The 19,442-nt window shown below is 41.6% G+C and overlaps 1 protein-coding gene across 4 annotated transcripts; it reads right to left on the reverse strand.

The window, feature by feature from the left end:
• Positions 1-11,782: 11,782 nt before the first annotated feature.
• Positions 11,783-17,571, reverse strand: Slc45-1 (Solute carrier family 45 member 1). Of its 4 annotated transcripts, NM_001274689.1 has the most exons (5): positions 16,691-17,571; positions 16,543-16,598; positions 12,816-14,237; positions 12,316-12,490; positions 11,783-12,255 (listed from the first exon to the last, which is right to left on the reverse strand). In NM_001274689.1, the coding sequence occupies exons 3-5, from the start codon at positions 14,216-14,218 to the stop codon at positions 12,034-12,036; spliced, it is 1,800 nt and encodes a 599-aa protein (NP_001261618.1). In that variant the 5' UTR covers positions 14,219-14,237; positions 16,543-16,598; positions 16,691-17,571; the 3' UTR covers positions 11,783-12,033. The 4 variants fall into 4 exon arrangements, with proteins under 4 accessions (NP_001261618.1, NP_648292.1, NP_001261619.1 ...); NM_140035.2 differs by lacking the exon at positions 16,543-16,598; NM_001274690.1 differs by lacking the exon at positions 16,543-16,598 and having other exon boundaries at positions 16,691-16,781.
• Positions 17,572-19,442: the final 1,871 nt, after the last annotated feature.

Below are 19,442 nucleotides of genomic sequence, written 5' to 3' on the forward strand. Positions count from 1 at the left end.
TGTGTTTGCCTTGCCTCACTTCAGGGTGCCTACACGGAGGAAAACTATCTAAGTAACAAGGTAGTTTAATTGGAATAGGAAATTTTCTAACCAAAATCTGTTTCTTTCAGACTTGAAATCTCATTTGATAATCTTAATTATTCATCATACTTTTAAAGAATGAGTTGGTATAATAAAACCATTGGTAGCAAAGTAAAAGTATAAAAGTATTTAGCCGAATAGAATCAAATATAATACGATTATATACAAAAATCTTAGTTTATTAAATATTAACGCCCGTGACTTAAAAAACTTATCATAGTTTTGGCTCGACTCAAGGTGGTTATTTACAGCACGTTTTTTCTGCTGGTGCACCACCATCATCATCACGCTGAAAATCTCACACCCCACATGGCAGCTTTATTTTGCAGCCTGCACTTCAGCCTTCAGTCAGGCAGCGTTAGGTGTGGGCGTTGTCTGATCTTTCATCATCGTCAGCGTCAGAGGCAGCTCCATTTCCAGTATCCACCAGCCAGCATATAGCATCAGGATCTGAATCGACTTTAGCATCAGCTTCAGGTCCTGTCTTTGGTTAAGCGTCCGAGCAATGGACAGTTTTATGGGCGAATCACACAGACAGGCGCTCAAACACACACACGCATGCACATGTGAGTGGCCGCCATACATATCCACACATATGACCATTAAGGACGTGCATTATATAGGCCCGCATGTGCGCTCTAAAAAGTTTATTATGTACCTGAACTCTGTACCGCCTTTCTGATGCCTCGACCACCATTCTGACTTCTGGGTTTGTCTCTAATAAAACTGATATCTGCCCGCCGCGCACTGCTTTATTATACACGGGCGTCACTTCCGGTTTCATTAGGCCACACGGAGCAGTTGCCAGTTGTCAAAACTCATTTCAAGCTATCCTGCCAAGTGAAAACCCCAAAAATAGTTGCCCTAAAAGGTGATGGGGATGGAGATGGAATAGCTCAACGACCAGCAGCTATTAATAAACCTGTGTCAAACTTTTATGAACTCAACTCAAAAACGCAACTTTTGTGGGCTTTCCCCTGCTGGTAAGCGTTCTTTCACTTTGCATTAAAAATCAAGTAGCCGCACTGTGGTGCCTCTCAGCTTGGCGTCCATTAACCCACTCTTGACCAAAGCGTCAAATAAAATGAATATGAGAATGGTAGCTGGCGGATGGAGATGAATGAACAAATCATGTCGATAGGGCCTTCGGATAGTGTTAACATTTTTGTGGGCTCTACAAATATGTCTGGTGTCTTTTATTTGAGCCCCGCCCTCAAAATACATAGCTTTGATGGGTTAATTTACAGAGTGCCACTTTCTCGTACTCGTTTTTCTCTGATTTTGATTAACCCTTTTCCCAAAGCTGCTTAAAACTGCAACAAAAGCAACAACGAATCCCCAAAGCAAGAGCAGTAACAAGATTGTACTCCACAAAGCCGAGCAAAGTTATGTGCTTAAAATAAATAAAATTCATAAACGCCAGCATCGAGTGATGGGGTCGCCAAAGGAGCAGGACCCAGGGAGAAAGGGGATGGTAGGCAATGGTAGGGGCAGGTGTAGGGGTAGGGGTTAGAAGGGCGACGAGTCGAGGGCCGCATGCGTTAACCTTTGGCATTTTTAATTAAACGAACAGGGCATAAAATATCGACACTTAATTTGCAAAAAAAAAAAAAGATGGCAGGCAGAAAATTAAGCAGCCAGTAGCAAAAACAAATCATGGATGTGGGGGGGGGGGGGGGGGATTAAATATTAATTTAAGATAGTCAAACTTTAAGTCTACACTTTAAACTATATTTAAAAACTAAAAATAATAATATTAAGGATCGAGACAAACACTCATGAAGCCAGATAAAAAAATGCAATTCGTTTTATTTCGCATCATTCTTGTCTGATAATGCAAATCTTTTTGATTTGCTGATCAGTCAGAGCCAGACTGTTGACTGATCCCCTTGGCAAATCCTTTAGCTGACAACGCCCATGTCGGGCAACAACAAGAACAACACTGGCCATAAAGCAGCCGGCTGGAGCAACATCAGCCGAGGCGATTTAACGAACCGCACCGAGCGCAGCCGAGTGTGTTGTATTGCATTAAGGTGAGGTGAGGTTAGGCGAGCTGAGGTGAGGTCCTGGCCAGAACAAGGATAGAGCGGGGGCACCAAGGGCGGCGGAAAATGAACGAGCCTATTAACGGCAACAAGGACGACAGCAAATGATTACAGCAACAGCAGCAGCAACAACCACAACCAGCAACATCAGGTAATGGAGGCAAGTGGAATGGGAGAGGTGCTGGAAAAGTGGTGGCAAAGCTGCGTCAAGCTCTTAATTAAGAACTCATGTTAATTGTAATTATTTGGCACATGAAATTTTTATTAATTTATACCGCTGGCAGCGCCGGCAACAAAGGTGTAAGGCGTAAGCCAAGCCAGCTGTATAGTTGGCCAATGTCGCCGCGTCGCTGGCGTAGTGTTAATGATGATGCGGCTGCTTAGTATGCCGGTGTAGGCGAGTGTGTAACGCCGTAATGCCATAATGGGCAAGCTCCGGCTATGGCTACGGCTCCAAGTCGGGGTCCAGGTCCGGGAAGAGGCCCGAAGTACGGCGACCCGACCTGGCGTTGAAATATAAAACGAGCAAATGATGAGGCAGCCCACATCATGAGTGTGGCACAAAACACACGGCAGTACACACGTGCTGTATGGTAGGAGTATAGTGCGGATCTCTGCAGATTATGGGCCGCTGACAGCGTTGCCAGATGCCGGTCCAGAAATGTCCTTAAAGTTTTCCCCTAGGAGTCCCGAATACCTAAATCTACCTTGAAGGCTAAAGTATATTTACTGACTCTTTTTTACATTTCTCACAAACTTCCTGCTTACACTTTAAACGGATTATATAAGCAAAAGTAGCTTTATTAGGCACATACTTTAATTTAAAGATACTATTAGGAACATAATTTGTAAGTGGTTTAAATACAAGTAGTACAATTTTAATTACTTAACCGAAGGTTTCTTGTGACTAAAAAATATAATCAATTATGAGAGCATTTAAAAGTGCAGAAGTAAAGATCGTAGTATGAAACTCATAAGTCATTACCTTATTTGCCTTAGATATCAGAAATCGACAAGAAACTCCTTTTCCAATCACCGAGATAGCTGAATTAAATTTTAAAAACAATTTCCCTAATGCACGGCGGCCCTAATGCATCCATTTGCGTTTAATCACTTTCAATTAAGTGGAGGCCAACGTTGGTTTGGTTTTCCCGGCAAAACTGACACATTGCTGGAATATTAAAAATAGACGAGAACCGACACCCGATATCGGCGGACACCTAAGCGGTCGCCAACAACAAAAGCGGGCTTAATAACAAGAAGCGGCGGCGGTCAAACAAACACACACAAAAAAAAAAAGGGAAAATGCAAAAATGGGGAAAAAAGAGGGAAATCAGGAGCAAAAAAAAAAAGGAGGAAAAACAAGGGGCAGAAAAAAAAAACAAGAAGCCAACCCAGCTCATCCCCTAGTGAGTTGTTATATCGTGGGCTACGTTTGAAGAATTTATAAATATTTTATTAAACTGTGCGCTGCTTTGGCAAGTTTTTGCGAGCGTGCGGGGATTTGCCTATGCGGGATGATGATGAGACTCGAGCTGGGGTCTCCGCTGCTCCAACGGTCCACCACCAGGAGGCACCAGGACCTTGCTGAACCAAAACCCCGACCGATCCCACTTCCCAGCCCACTGATGATAATAAAAGCAAGCTGCGAAGCAAGGCGCGCGCTTTGATTGATTGATGGCTGAATGAGTTTCTGGTTGGCCTCATTTCATTGCGTAGTCATCATAAACTCACGAGGCCACATCCTCTTCATAGGCAAACGTATATTTGCGAATGTTATTGTTATTTTTTTAGCGCAGCTTAGCTTTGTTAATTGCGGGCTCGCTGAAAGGGTGCCGTTTTGTGTGTGTGTTCCGTTTGTGTTCTGTGTGTGAGTGTGTGTGTGTGTTATGTGGCGACCGGAAATGGAATTTTGCAGTCACACGCACACGTTTCCGCTGGTTGTCTCTGCTCATTTTCACTGATTAAACCAGGCAGCCAGCAGCCGAGGGGGACGAATGCCCCTAACTGGATTAGTATTTCACAAGTAAATTGAGTGACAAAGGTTGACAGTTGCTGCAAACACAGATACATACAGATAATGGATAAAGGCAAGCAATATACACATAGGCAAGCCAGCTGCCTTTTTCCATTTAAATTTCATGCTCTTTGCATTCTCACAGGATATTGCTCAAGCATATATACAAATATTTGACGATTATAATGATAGCACTCCACACACTCACACGGGTTTTGGCCTAGAGTGCCGTGCGGTTCGGTTGGTTGTTTGGTTGTTTGAATGTTCGGTTGTCGCCAGTGATAATGATGATGTGTAATGCTGGTGTCAGATAATTTATGACATTTTTGCATGGGCTAAAAATAAAACGAATTTATTTGCACTGCCACACAGAGATTCCGCTTGGCTGTAACATCAATATCTCCATTAAAATGGAAATGAAATGGAAATTTCTCCAACACACCGCAAATCGCGACTGCATTTCGGTGTCATTTTCTGATTGAAAGCGATACAGAGATACAGATACAGAATGCAGATTGTTGATGCATATGCCAAAATCAAGGCTATACTGCAAACTATACACATATGATGCCAGGGGAGCTCATGACAATTTTGCTTTTCACTCGCTTAAATTTTAGATGACATTTCTATGAGAACCCTCTCATCCATTCAACCATTCATCTATTATTTCACTGGGTCTCCGGCGCTGTTTGCTGTTGCAGTTTCGAATTTCATTACAATTTTTCCTTTGTCTCGTGTGGCGAGAGGAAATTGCAAAGCGCCCCTCGCGACCCCGCTATTGAAAAACAAAAAGCGAGCAAATAGTAAATGAAACTGCTAACTGCTAAACGAGATGGGGAGTTGGTCCTGCTCCTGCTGCTCCTGCTGCTCCTTCAGCTTTTGCTTTTGGGTTTTGAGCGACTGGCGGCTGACTGGCAGATGCAGCAGACGGCACTGCAGTACTGCGGCTTTTGCTGTGGCATCAATGGCAGCTTGATAAATGAAGCATTTCAATTAGTGGCAAAAACAACACCAAGCAGCGGAAAAAACGTGGAAGCCACAAAATGGCAGCCGCGTCTAATGATTTTCCAGCGCGGGCAGGCGAAAACATTTTCTCCGGAAATGCATCCTTAATGCCCTGGAATTCGTATTAAGAGTTTAAGGTGCGTTTTTATTCTGATATTATTTTTATGATAGTGTACTCTTGAGGATCCCAGACATATTTAAGCTGTTTTGGCTATAAAATATTTTACACTTTCTGCGCAATTTTACAGCTGTTTATGTTTTTGACTTAGGCATTACAAAGTTGTACAAAGTTTTCCATACATTGTCCAAGATTTTTACTCAACCACATTCTACAGACAAGATTTTTTAACATAATATCGAAAATTAAATATTCCTTAGCTGTGCCAAATTTTACAGGACTTTTACGCAACCGAAGACTTTGAAAAAGCTTGCAATGCAAAGCTTGGAGCTTTGGATAAAAGATGGATATTTTGGTAAAGCTCCGAGGATAAAATAAGCTCGAAAAGACAATATGTTGTGAAATTCTCTATTTACTTCATTGAAGCTTTAAATATTTTTTGCACATCCAAAAAGTGTAAAGCTTTGTGAAATTGTTTTAAAAATTACAATGGAATTTAAGAGATTAACGTGCGCAAAAAGATTCAAAGAAGAAATGTATTTAATATAAATTTATTTTCTGCTAAATTTATTTATGTATAAATTTTATTTAAAAATTTGAATTTAATTTAATATAATATATGTGCTTTAATTTTCTTGGTAAGTGAGGAATTTTCATGTCTAAACAACTACGAGTATATAAGCTACTATAAGTGAATATAAACTCAATATAAACCTCTAATAAACCCTTTTGTTTATATTTCTTTTCGAGCAGTTCATCATTATAATCTGTACTTCTCAGATCTGCCCTTTAAGCTGCCCAGATTCAACCTTTGTCCCATGTTTGAGTTCGACTGCAGTTTGTTTTTATAAAATTAGAACTTCCACTGCTGAAATCTTCGACCACGCAGCACGGCAGGAGAGCTAAAGGAACGTGTTTTATCTGCAACAATTGCTTGTTGATTTGACCCGAACCCAGTGCCCAGTTGCCACCCCGCATTTGGCCAACGCCCGATGGCCCTAAAACTTTTGGCATAGACTGAGAATGACCCCGGCCAAGGGAAAACCAGACATCCCGCCTGCCAAAGACAATTTACGGCCACGACGACAGTCTTCTACAAATTATCGTGTGACAAAAAAGGAAAAGAACTTGGCCAAGAATCTCCAGATGGACGGAATGAAAACGGGGTAGACAAAAACTTTTGCGGCCAGTTCGGTTTGATAAGAAATAATTTATTTGCGGTCAGTGTTGCATAGGTGAGCCAGCAGGTGGGCATTGAACTTAAAAAAATAATCGGAAACGACCAATTAAATGTGCTGAAAGGTCAAGCACTTTCAGCCTTTTTGGTTAATTAAGAACTCAACCGACCTAAAAACTTAAATGTTTATATGAAAATCCGCCTTAAAGACGCTGTACTCGTATTACATAAAAACGTTTAAGCCAATGTTAAATGTCAAATTGAACAAAGTGGGAACGATTTAAAATCATGCACTTCTCTTTGGCCACATCGCATATTATAATATTATTATTTTTTTTTTATCACTGCGCCATGTTGCCCGGCAGCAAGTTTAAATTACATTTCTGATTTAAAAATCGTAAAGAGCATTTGCATGGCGGAATGCGGGGAAAAATGAATAACGGAGTTACAGTCTAAGGGCAAGCACATTTCGCATTGCATTTCGCATTTCAACTTTTTCATTTATCAGCCTTTTGGCTTTTAAATGTCCCCAACGTAGCTGTCACTGGCTGACTTTTGACTGTCCGGTTTTCGTTTTCGTTTTCAGCTTGGCTTTATTTCTTTTCTATATGTGTATACTTTTTTTGTCCGTCGGATTTGGGGCACGCCCCCCTCATGTACTTAGTATCCCTGTCTACTATATACGGAGTGCAACAGGCGAGGAATCGGAGCTAGTACTGGACTTACTTCTCCCGGCGTGTGTGCCGTGTCATATGAAAGCCACAAGGTTGTATGCTAGTCGACAGTCGCCATGACATTTCAAATTTACGGGCTATGACAAAGTGAGTTAAATGCATTTTGAGAAGTACTCTCGGCACAGGCAAACACAGCGCTACGAACTGAAAAGAAAATCCCCAACAAATAGCAAAAAAAAAAAATGAATAAGAGGGCCAAGAGCAGTTGCATCTCCAGCTGCATCTGGAGCAGCAATCTGCCCTTTTGATGCTCCCACAGACCCAAGTTCTACATACATATATTTAAAGATCATGTACTTACTAAAATTACAACGCACACACACCATACACAAACACACGCACACACACACACACAACAGCAAGTGTTTATGCACTTCGATTGCATGTCTTTGGGCCCGATGTGGCTCCAATAACCGACTTTCCACCCTGCGACTTTCCACGCTGCTGCTGGTGTTGTTGTTATTTGCAAAAGTTATTCATACGCCACGTTGACAATAGTAGAAAATGCAATTTATGTTGGAAAAACATTGCGTAAGTGCATCTGAGGCGAAATTCAAGTAGCTCCTACTAGCACCCTCATCCTACAGCAAAGAAGACAACGGCAGACACAGCAGCCAACAGGGGTAGGTAAAAAGGGGTAGAAAAAGGGTTAAAAATAGTCTTACATTTATTTTTTTTAGGAATAAATCTAGTCCAAATTTTATACATTTTGTGAGTGCATCAATATCAACCAGTTCTCCTTTTTTTTTTTAATAAAATACAGACGCCCCTGCTGGTAGACACATGGCCATAAGGCTGAGGCTCAGGCGGTGGCAGGCAGTCATGTAAGAGCGTTGCCATATAAAACATCTAGAAATTCCAATAAAATTTTCATGCAATTTTCCTCGCACCGCTTTCACATGCAGAGTGAACTGTTCTGCCTCCTCAGTTTCTCCCGCTTCTTGGTCTTTTCCTTTTGGCCAACTCATGGCTTATGCTGCTTCCCCCCTTTTAACGGGGAGTGGAATATGTGAGTGTGGGCTGGTGTGTTTGTGGCAAATGCATATCTAAGACACTCAATAAGTAAAATAAACAATACCAAGAAAGTGCCAAAATCAATTGGCTTTCTAAATGTCAGGCAATGTGGAAGTGCACTCATCTCGTAGATGGACTTCGCCCATGGACATCAACTGGGCCAAGGACACAAGTAAATAGAGAACTCGTTGGTGTAAACAACAAATTAACCTAACCTTTGGCTCCCCGAAATCGATGCACAAACTTTGCCTCCTTTGATGTTGCGAGTAATGTTTATGCAGATTGATGGCGCATTGAATAAATTTTAATTTTGGATCAAATACAACTTAATTTATTTCCCTATTTGCGTGGCTGTGCATGATTTTTCCCGAACATGTTGTGCAATTTAACCTTTTGAAGTTGTTGGCATATTAAGATTTTGGGTATACACTCATAAAGTTGATTGAAGCGGCTTTTTCCCCAGGCGGGGCATTGGGCAATGGTGGTCAGGCCAATTTAGCAGCGCTTAGCCACAGGACACAGGGTGAGTTGGACAAATTTCATTGGACGTGGCGAAAAATTTCATTTAAAATATATTTTGCACACATCACAAGTGCGGCAGGCTGCAAGTGTAATTTATGCGTCTTCACACACTCGCACACACACACTGGCACACTCGTCCAGTGAAAATGTGTAATGTTGACCCGATGCCAGGGATGTCCTGGCGCTGAAGCTGCTGGATGTCCTGCCAGCCATGGCTCGACGCTTTTCATTTTTCTGTTTTGGGGCTAAAATACCAAATTACGACATAAATAATGCATAGATAACGAAATTTATTACATTTCATGTATCAGGCCGGCTGGCAGACAGCCGGGCGAAAGTCCTGCTTCTGGTCCTGAAACGAGTCCTGGACCTAGTACTGGTTTGGGCCACGTCCGGCTTTTGGGTCAGCAAAAGTTTCACATCAACCGGGCCACACAAAACTGAAAATGCTCGAACGAACGGGCGACACTGTCGCCTTCTTAATTTATGGCTCGTGTTAGTTTCTCTGATTTGCCAGGCAAAAGTTTATCGAAGCATTATATTGCTTCTGCAACTTGCAATTTAAAAATGTAATTGTTACAAGGATTAATCGACGTCCTACACATCCGCAACAGCACCCACATTTGTTTATCCAACAATACAATGCAAATTCATATATTCAAATTCCAATCAAATTACTTTCGAGCAGTTTTTTATACAGCCTGTTTATGCTATGAAAATTAAGTTAACTGAAAGTGCGCCCCAAACTGACAAAAAAAAAATGCAAAACTTTTTTGCGGTTTTTTGTGCTTGGCAGGCGACGTCGCTCCAACATCCGCGTCAGCTTCACTTGTCGGCAACGCGGATGCGGATGCGGATGGGGGAAGCTGATGCGGATGTCTTGCTCATATCGCAGCCAGTTGCTTATAATTGCATTTGCATATTATTTCCCTTTTATTGCACATGTCGCCCGACTTGACATGCCATCACTTGGGGGGGGTGGGAGAAAAGCGGAAACCCTTAAACCATTTATTTTTTGCACCCTTCTCTGGCATTTTTTCCTTTACCCACCACCCCCCCCAAGCACCAGCTTCTTCTTCATCTGCTTGGACTGCCATTTTTATTTCTGTGAAATGTTTATAAAATGGCGGTTCGCTTCCGGCAGCAGAAGCAGCCACATCGAGGAAAGAAGGGCATCGCCAAAAGAGTTAAAAGTTAAGCGTCTCTGGTGGGAAAAAATTATACCAAAATAATTTGCATATAAATTATGACTGAAAGCGTTTTGGGGCCAAAAGGTGTCAACTGGTGTTGACTGAAGCTCCACGGAAGCGGTCTTAACGCTTGCCCGATCCCAGATCCCAATAAATAGTGATAGCTGCCCATCTGGAGGTCACTGAACTGATGATCCACCGCTGTTCGAGCAAAGCAATAAATATCTCAACAACTTCCCGCACAAAATCCACTGACTTGTGACCACAAAAGTCAAGGCAATAGTTACAAGATTCACTCAGAAAATCATTTGACAGATATTATTGCTAGAAATTGCATATTTAAAAAAAAATATATGAGACAATATTTCCATAAAAACCATATTGTTTGTTTTTGCCTCATCATAATTTATGGCACAATCTTTTCTTTTCTTACCTCAAAATTATTATAGATAGATGTGTAATGTCGCCGAATTTCGCTTAAGTGTTGGTAGTGCCGCCGCAATATCCTGTTCGCTTGTCAGCAGCAGAGCATCCCATTTCATTGGCAATCCTCGTGCGCAGCAGGTAAACAATGCTAATGCATATGCTTTGGCCCGGCACTTTTGGCTGGAATCCGGGTGAATTGCTTCCTGGGAGGGGGAGCTGCACTTCCGGTACGCCTGAGATGGCGGTCTTACGTCACAGATCGTCAGCGTCAAGGAGATGGAGATTTTGGAGAATGGGATAGATAGGGGATGGATAAATGGTGCACGTGTTTCCCTTTTCAGGGGCCCCCAAATCAAATCTGAAATGAATTTACCTTTGTTGATTTGCGACGGCTTTTGGTTTATTGCATAAGTACATACACACGGGGGCAGAAAACGAAGACACTACTAACGTGGCTTGTTGATTTGCTGGCAAACCCCTAGCGATTGCTCGCTCGGATTTCGAAATGAGCTCAAGACAAATGTAAATATTTTTTGAAGCTCGCTGGGAAAAAGGACGAGTTTCGGGGCTGGTGGAAGGGCCCTTGGCCCTTGGTTTGGGTCTTATGATGGATGATTGTGATTGTGAGCTTCCTGTAGATTTGTAGCCGCCGATAAACTCAATTTGTTTGCTCTTAAGTGCGAGCGGACTAAGGGTGGGAGGAAAACTGAAACGAGGCGTGCTCACAGGATCTCACGTTACGCATACGCCGTGTTGTGACTCCCGATTTGCCATCCGACCCACGCTGATGCTGATTGTCAAAGTTTTTAAAGCCGATACTTATACGCTAGTGCTAGTGCCGTTCTCAACTTGTCGTAAAGAGTTTATTTTCAATTTGACGAGAACTTCACTTTTTGTCGCTCATTTGCTCTGTTCATGTCTTTTCTATTGCGATTGTTTCTGCATGTGAGCATTGCCGTATTTCCTTTAGTTTTATTAAGACACCTGCCTTTACGACCCGCCCCACAACTTATGCTCTCGTCACTCAATGAGCCATATACCTTTTTTCTTATTCCACAATTATTGTTTATGCATTCATAGCCTTTTCGACCACCTTCAACTCGATTTGGAATACGAAGCATGCACCGCCAAGAAAGGAGAATTTAATTGCTTTATTCGTAGTGGAGAACCTGAAATGTGCGCACGGAAAATTATTAAATGCTATTTATCACTCAGGCGACAACGGAAATGTGTCTCTGACACTTACAAGAAAGCCCCGGACAGGGCGGGGTGGTGAGGGGCGTGGCATGTGCAGCTGCTAAGGAAATTGGCAGCATCTGGGAAAAAAAGTGCACTTGAGGAAATTAAAAATTGCATTTGAATGCCACGCACGAGCGTAAAAACTAATATCCGCCCTCAAGCTCATTGTTTTGCTGAAAGATATAAATTTCCTTGAGTCAAGAAGGGGTCATTTAAGGTAGAAATAAATGTATTTCACTAATTTAAATTCATATAATTCATGCAGTTTACAAAAAAAAATTAAATGTTCAATGAATACAAGTACAATATACGCTTCATCCTTAAAGTATGCCACAACATTGTGAGTGCAGTCGCAGATACTGCCAGAAAGTAGGCAAAGATACTCAACTAGATACATTTACGCTACGTAAAATCATGTAACATTTGTGTTCATATTGGACACTTGTTCGCTATATCCTTATATTCCTAGACATATAACACAAACATGGCTGCAATGGCCGCCAAAAAGGACAGAAACGTCGAGGCGTAGAGCACGGCACAAGTTGTGTCCATCCAGGATACCAAAGGACCCACGGAAAGGGATACAATCAACTGGGCAATAAAAACCATACTGCTGATAATGGCCACATCAGTGCCCAATCCACGAGCCTGTTTCAGTGGTACTATCTCTCCATTCTTAATAGAGAACTGAAATTAACATATTTTGATTAAGAAGTTGAATTTTAAAGGTCTTACAAGTATACTTACACAATTTTTGGCATGATATCTAGCCACCAATATGAAAGGCACCGTGAAAATGGTTCCATACAGAATACCAGCTGACGTGCTGAATACCAAGACTCCCCACTTAGTTGGCCACAAGCCCAGGACAAGCATTCCGATACCATAGTAAATCATTCCACTAATGTAAACCGCCTTGGTTCTAAAAAAGAGCGAGATAATCACGGTTAACATATAATATTCAATACATTTGGATTTCTTTTAGATATTCGATTTGGAAGCAGACGTCAACATATTATAGCTCAGGTGGTTAATCAAAGCTACTGTCTTTAAGAATTTTAAAGGTAAACTTGACAGTTTGCAACTAGAAGTTCGTACACTGTTTGCCAACAGTCAATGAAAAACCTCATTTGTTTAATACCAAGATCTGAATTTGTCTTTATAATCTATTTGTTGACCAAAGCAAGAAAAATGATGTTTACACTTAAACAAATTCCGATGGCATTTTTAGTAGTGTGCCGACTTACCCGAACCACTTCATTAACTTGGTCACCGACAGCGAGTAAATGGAGCAGGAAAATGCGTATATGGCCATTCCCCAGCAACCAAATCGCACTCCAGCCTCGTAGTTGAGAGCAGCTTCCGAGTTGGGAGCAGCCGTGGGATCACCGTGGAAAACTGCCTCACCCACAAAGTCCGTGAAGTACAGGCAATAGGTGACGTGGCCCATCCAGCAGAAGAGATTGGTGAGGGCCAGCATGCGCATCGAGTAGGGCATGATGAAGATGCTCTTGAGATAGGCCTTAAGGGAGACGGGAGCATCGTAATCCGACTGGGTCTCCAAATCCTGGGATTTCCCTTGCTTCTCCACAGCGGGTGAATAGCCATTCTGATAGCTGCCTTGCAGTGCCTCCAATCGCTTGGGATCATCACTGGCCATCTGAAGCTCCAGCTGTGTGGTCTCCTGGATATAGTAAATGGTATTGTTCTTCTTTTTCAACTCCTTCTTGATGGCCTGTTCGGACAGCGGTCTCAGCAGCTCATCCTGCTCGATCAAGGGCAATGGAATTTCACGGAATGTGGTCACCGTGATAAGATAGCACACCGCGAATATGATGGTGACCAGGGTGAATACAGTGGGTATATTGCCACCCATGAAGCTGCCAATATGCGTTGTCTCCCAATCCACTCCTCCAATGGCATATCCAATCGTGCCGCCGAATCCCGCGAAGAGCGCAAACATGGTCATGGCTTTCGGCTGCTCCTCTGGCACACACATATCCAGTAAATAAGTGCGAGCCGGTGTCTGGCAGGTATCCGCATCGAAATCCAATAGGACCATGCCCAAAATCGTAAGGATCACGGCGAACTTATAGTCGGATGCAGAAGGTCCTGTCGTCGCTTCACCCGAAACCAAAGCAGCCACAGATCCCCCCGACGAAGATGTGAAATTCAAGGCTGACTCTGCATAAGTATATCCGGCATCGCCAAGCAGCAGACCCAGATCCTTGCCATATGGCACCAGAATCAAACCGCACATTATGCCAAATGATAGAATCGAGATAATTGGACGTCGGCGACCCCAACGAAGCTTGCAGCGATCGCTAATACTTCCCAGCAGCGGGGACATAAAGAATCCAATCAGTGGCGACAGTCCCCAGGTCATGGACATGTGTTTGTGATCCACACCGATCTGTAGGAGAATCGGAGAGACGAAACTCGTCTCCGCCGCATAGGCAAATTCAATGGCCATGGCGATGGCGGACAATCGAAACATCTCGAACCGCGTCTTCCGGCGGAAGACATGCGAGTAGTCGCGATCCTGTTCCCGAGCATGATTCTCCCGTGTTTTCAGCATGTACTTGATCATCGGGTTCCGGACCGAGGACAGCTGATTCGCCTGCGAGGCGTCGGCAGTAACTCCAACCATTTTGATCCGGTCTTACTGACTGTAAAAGGGAGAAATATAAGTAAAATATAAGAAGATGTTACATTAGGTTAAGTTATAATAAAAATTACAGAAAGAAGCATAATCAAAAATTATGAATCAAAGCCGGGATTCATCCGTAATATTATGGAAATAAAATCTTCTCAATTTTGATTCAAAAAGTTCGTATGATGTTGCCGACTTTGCTAAACTTTTCCACTGCTGGGGTGCAGCCACACATTAATCGATTGGGTCACATCTGGGATTAATTTCGCTATCTCAATCTTTAATTACCAAACGACGATCGTGCTGTTTGCCATCGCACCCCGAGAACAGAGATATTGAACCCATTAATGTGGAAACATCTGGATCTGGTGCGGCACGTCGAAGAAGCGTCAAAGATCTCTGATTAATTGAGCTGCGCGGCCACGCGGCAGTGGCGAAATATATAAATATGAAAATGAAAATGAATATGAATTTCAATTCCAATTCAATTGCACTGCGGCTCGCAATTTGTGTCACTGCCTATAGAGTGCGAACCCTGAACGATGGCTATTTGTTTACAAACAAATTCAATCACAGCGAAAGACAAACGAGAGTGAATTGTCACTCGAAGGCTTATCTGGTTAGCGGAATCGAAATCGAAGTCGAGTGTAAGCCCCGAAATGGGTTCACAAACCTAGTCGTGTAATCGGAATACACAAATAAAAGACCCTTTCTGCGCTTTGTTACTATGTGGGTTAGTATCAAATTTTTGTGGAATATAGTTGTTTATCACATTTTGATCGGAAAGCATCGATAAACTTACTTAATTTCCTAATTGTCTAATATCACTATTTTGTATTTGAACTAATTTGATCACTCTTCTTGGTTTTTAGTATTTCAGCTATTATCACACTTTGCAAATATCTTTCACTCAGTTTCTCTTTTGCTTAAACTTGACAATTAGCCACATTTTCGAACTATTGCAGGCGAACACTTTTGCAAATTGACGTATCAGCGGTTTATATTGGGTTCAATTGTATCTTTGCGGTTGATCTTTAAACGGCTATTGGCGAGGCGGCACCAAAAACTTTTCTACAACCAAAACGTCGCGTGTCCAAATCGCAACTGAGTCTGGGTCTTCGAATCTGCGAGTCTCCGCGTTTCTCTATCTTTAATCACATAGTCTGGCTGGCGAGCGTTGCCTCTGAGCCATTGACCAAAACCTATCTGCTCCATACGTGAGCACTAACAACAAGAATAATAAAATCATAATAAAAGCTCGAATAAATTTAAAATACAAAACATCTAATTTGTACGCCGCCGGCTCGAGTGTCATTCACATTGTCACACTTTCGTGGTAATTGAGACAAGTTGCAGGTCATGTGGGTGTAGTAGATACAGTACTGTACTACTCTTATTTTCTCCTGGAATTTCAAATCCAATCCCCCCAATGGGCCAACGGTTAGATGACCGACGCTTTTTGCACTTAAATATGTATAAATATTCTCGGAAAAAAAAAATAAACGAACGAACGGCGGCTGGTAATTAAATCGCCGCAGACTAGGTCAATAAATGTTTAAATAAACAAAATAGCAACAAAATGATGAGCTTGGGGCATTAATTAAGTAGCCGGTGGCTTTAATTGCCTGTTACGATTAGGAAGTCACCTGATAAGCATTCCGCAGTTGACAACTCTTCGGGGGCCTGAGTGAATCATTCGAAAACATTTCATATAAAGGGGTCAAGGTCATATCGGGGAGTTATTGAGGAAATAGTTAACATTCAGATAGCTGAATCCGTTAGCAAAATATCACAATGTTAAATTCACACGTCTTCGGCGAAATAATCGGATGAATTCCATTGTTGCTGCTCTCGTAGCTGGTTCCATGGCGATTAAACCGTTTTGTAATTAACATGATTATTATTAAACTGCTGCTGCTTAAAATGCATATTACTTTATTGTGGGGGTGTGAACCCGGCTGTGCTGTTGATATACATACAAATATGCATATACATATACATATAGGTGTAGATTGGTTGCTTTCAGCACATAGGCAGTTTATTTAACCAACAATTGAGGCGTAATTGATCCTCTTATTGTGAACAGGCATGAACCGTGTTATTATTTTATTATGGCTCCCTTAATTATGGGAGAAAATTCTAACGAAATTTATTTTATTTCGTGGAAATTGTGGATATGGCTATTTAATTATTGACGTCTTATATTCGATTATAAGGTATTTAGGAAATTCGATACACTCGGGTAATTTGATTATTAATTGCAAGTACTATAAGTTAAACTGGAATTTTAAGTGGCTCGTATTTATAAAAGAAGGACTTACTTGCATAAAAAGTATCACTTGTAGAGTTCTAGTTTTCAACCTAGTTTTTAGTAGCTCTAACACAAAGCACAGGACCATAAAAGTCAAATAAAGTTATATAATTACTATTAGCTATAATAAATAATCCACTGCAATGGCTCAAACTCACCTGTATGTGTGGCAATCCTTGATCTGCTGACAGCCCACGCTCCTCACGCAATCGTTCCTCTAACTATTTATTTTTGCTACGAAATGTGACTAATTTTTCTTCTTATGTTTTATGTTGATTAAAGTTTTAACGATCACTGTCACTGTTTAAGCGCTTTGCTTCACTCACTATCCCGACTTTGTTTTAGTGTCAATAAATTATACTCCGTTAAAGTTTTTCGCTTGCACAAATTGCTGAACATAAAATATATTTCGATTTTCTTTAATTTCAATTGTTTCTGCTTTTGTTGCTTGGAGCGAGCGTGGGCGTGGCAGTTGTGGGCGGGCGGCGATAATGAATTCACTCTCATAACTTTACCCATGCAATTGGTGTTGGCAAAAGGCTAACGAAATCAATTTTTGCACCCCAGTCTCGGTCCTCCTGTTTTTGTTTTCCTGCGGAAAGTTGTTCCGCACTCTTCTCTGTCGCTCTCGATTCACTTGCACTTTGGCGAATTATTATTATTATCAATTTTAATGATATATCTACTTTATATCTGCTCGTTGCCCGATGGATTTGTTATTCGTTTGGTTGTATGATTTTTACTTTCTTATTAAACTGCTGACATTGCCGCTTGTCGAGCGCGGCAGCTGTTTACTCCTTTGGCCTGAACGCTGCGAAGATTTTGGCAAGACATGAAAGAAGAGTTTTCCTCGCAATTTCCCGGCAAACTGCGCAGTTCCGAATTATGTCCCTCGAATCGATACGCACGAAATGGAAAATTTATGTTCTATTTTTTGCAGAACTTTTTGTTTGCGGTGCCTCAACTTTCGATGACTTTGGTCTATTTTTGGATGGCCAAATCGCCTTCGGACAACTGCTCGAGATGATCTTGGTCTGCTCTGGTTCGCTCTGCGACTGAATGGTGGACCTCTGGACGCAGCAATTTATACGGCATATGTGACGGCAGCTCGGTCTACCATAGCTCTGCCTCTCTCTCTCGCATCCCAGAGTACTCTTCATGGGATCGGGCCTCCATATCGCGGGCCATATTCACTCTCCCTCCGATCGGCGTCTTATCGCATCGGGTCCGGTCGAGCCTTTCCTTTCTTTGTCTTAGGAGCAGTGGCCACACAGAGAGAAAAGATAAGTACTATTCCATGGCAAGTTATCAAAATGCACCAAGATATATATATCTTTCAATTGTTTCTAAGACTTATTATATTAATAAACAAATATCCTTAAATTTTTCCACTATGTTACTTTTAATAATAATATTTTTTTTTTTATTATTTTCTGTGAATTTATATGAGTATTCTAAGATACTTTTGCATGAAGATAGAACTTTAGCTGAGTGTAGCCTAATGAATAAACATGTACTAGTTATTATAAATATTAGATATTAAATGGTCTGCATTTTTTTCTCTGCACACAAATCTTGCCATAAATATTGATGTTGATATTAGGTGTTTTTTATTTTTTTGCCTCGCCTCAGCTCATTCGCAATGCATTTTGTCTGACGACATAGCACAATCTGTGTGTAATTATGTTAATTATTAATTAGCATTAGCACAGTTCCTGGTTCTTGAGCCAACCTAGCTCAACATTTGATCTAGCCCTGCTGCAGGTGATTGTAGATTCTGAGCATCTAAGTGGAACACTCTTGCTCACCTGAATTTCTGGCCACCGGGAACGACAGTGAACACACATGAAACTTGTTTCACAGGCGACAGGTTTCATAGCATAGGCATTCATGGATGTAGTAATATGCACAGTGATTCTCGAGTGATTTTCCAAGGGTGGATTGAAATCCTAGATTACACTGGCCGCATAGGCTGGGAAATTCCACTTGATTTCGAGTGTTTGTTTATCGGTTTATTTATTTAGCTCTTGACGTTATCACACACGGGGTGTGGACGCACGGTTATCAAATCTCAGCAGCCAGAAACACTCGAAAGGCGAATTAGTCAAGTGACTATAATTAATTGGCAATAAAATCTTTTAATGGTCATTTATCGAACCCATAGGTGTGGCATTGAAAATATGGCATTTTACTGCAGACTTCGGCTATAATTTTCTTCAAGGTGGGAACATTGTTCAGAAGCCACATTATTGTACATCCAAAGGAGATTATTGTTATGATGCACTTGAAAGAATCATTACGATGTAGTAACAGCTCCAGTATCTCACCTCGGATTTTATTTTAACAACCGTTTAGAATCTACTTAACGATGGAATGGTACAAGTTTTGTTTGCCATATCTCGTGTTGCCAGACAATAAACATATTCCAAGTCAAATTATACATTTGGATGCCTTGAAATGGCAATATCAGCCTTATATATACAAAGCAGTTATTTACGTATAACACGATAGTATTTGTTCGTGTTTTGACTACCGTTTATGACAAACTTTCCATCTCATTTCGGCCTCATCAAGATGCTAAAATATTCCCCCAAGAATGACGGACAACTTTTTCCCCCACCGCTGCCTCACTTTTTGTGCCAGCTGTATTGTTCAGATTCGGATTCTCAGATTTCGAGGGTTATGTTTGCATTAGTTTGGGATATATGTATATGCTTGATTACTCGTTGACAGGAACTATTAGCGGAAACCCGCGATTTTTGCCAGAGACAAGATCTCGAATTGAAGCCTGTGTGTGGCATCAAATAAAGCGAAGCGAATTATGTAAAAAAAAAAAAATAGTGGTTAAGCCTAGTCGGGTGATGCGTTTATCAAAACCACTGAGTGGTGTCACAGTGGTTTTGGGTCATT

This window comes from Drosophila melanogaster, chromosome 3L (assembly GCF_000001215.4).
Source record: "Drosophila melanogaster chromosome 3L".
Taxonomy (NCBI): Eukaryota; Metazoa; Arthropoda; class Insecta; order Diptera; family Drosophilidae; genus Drosophila; species Drosophila melanogaster.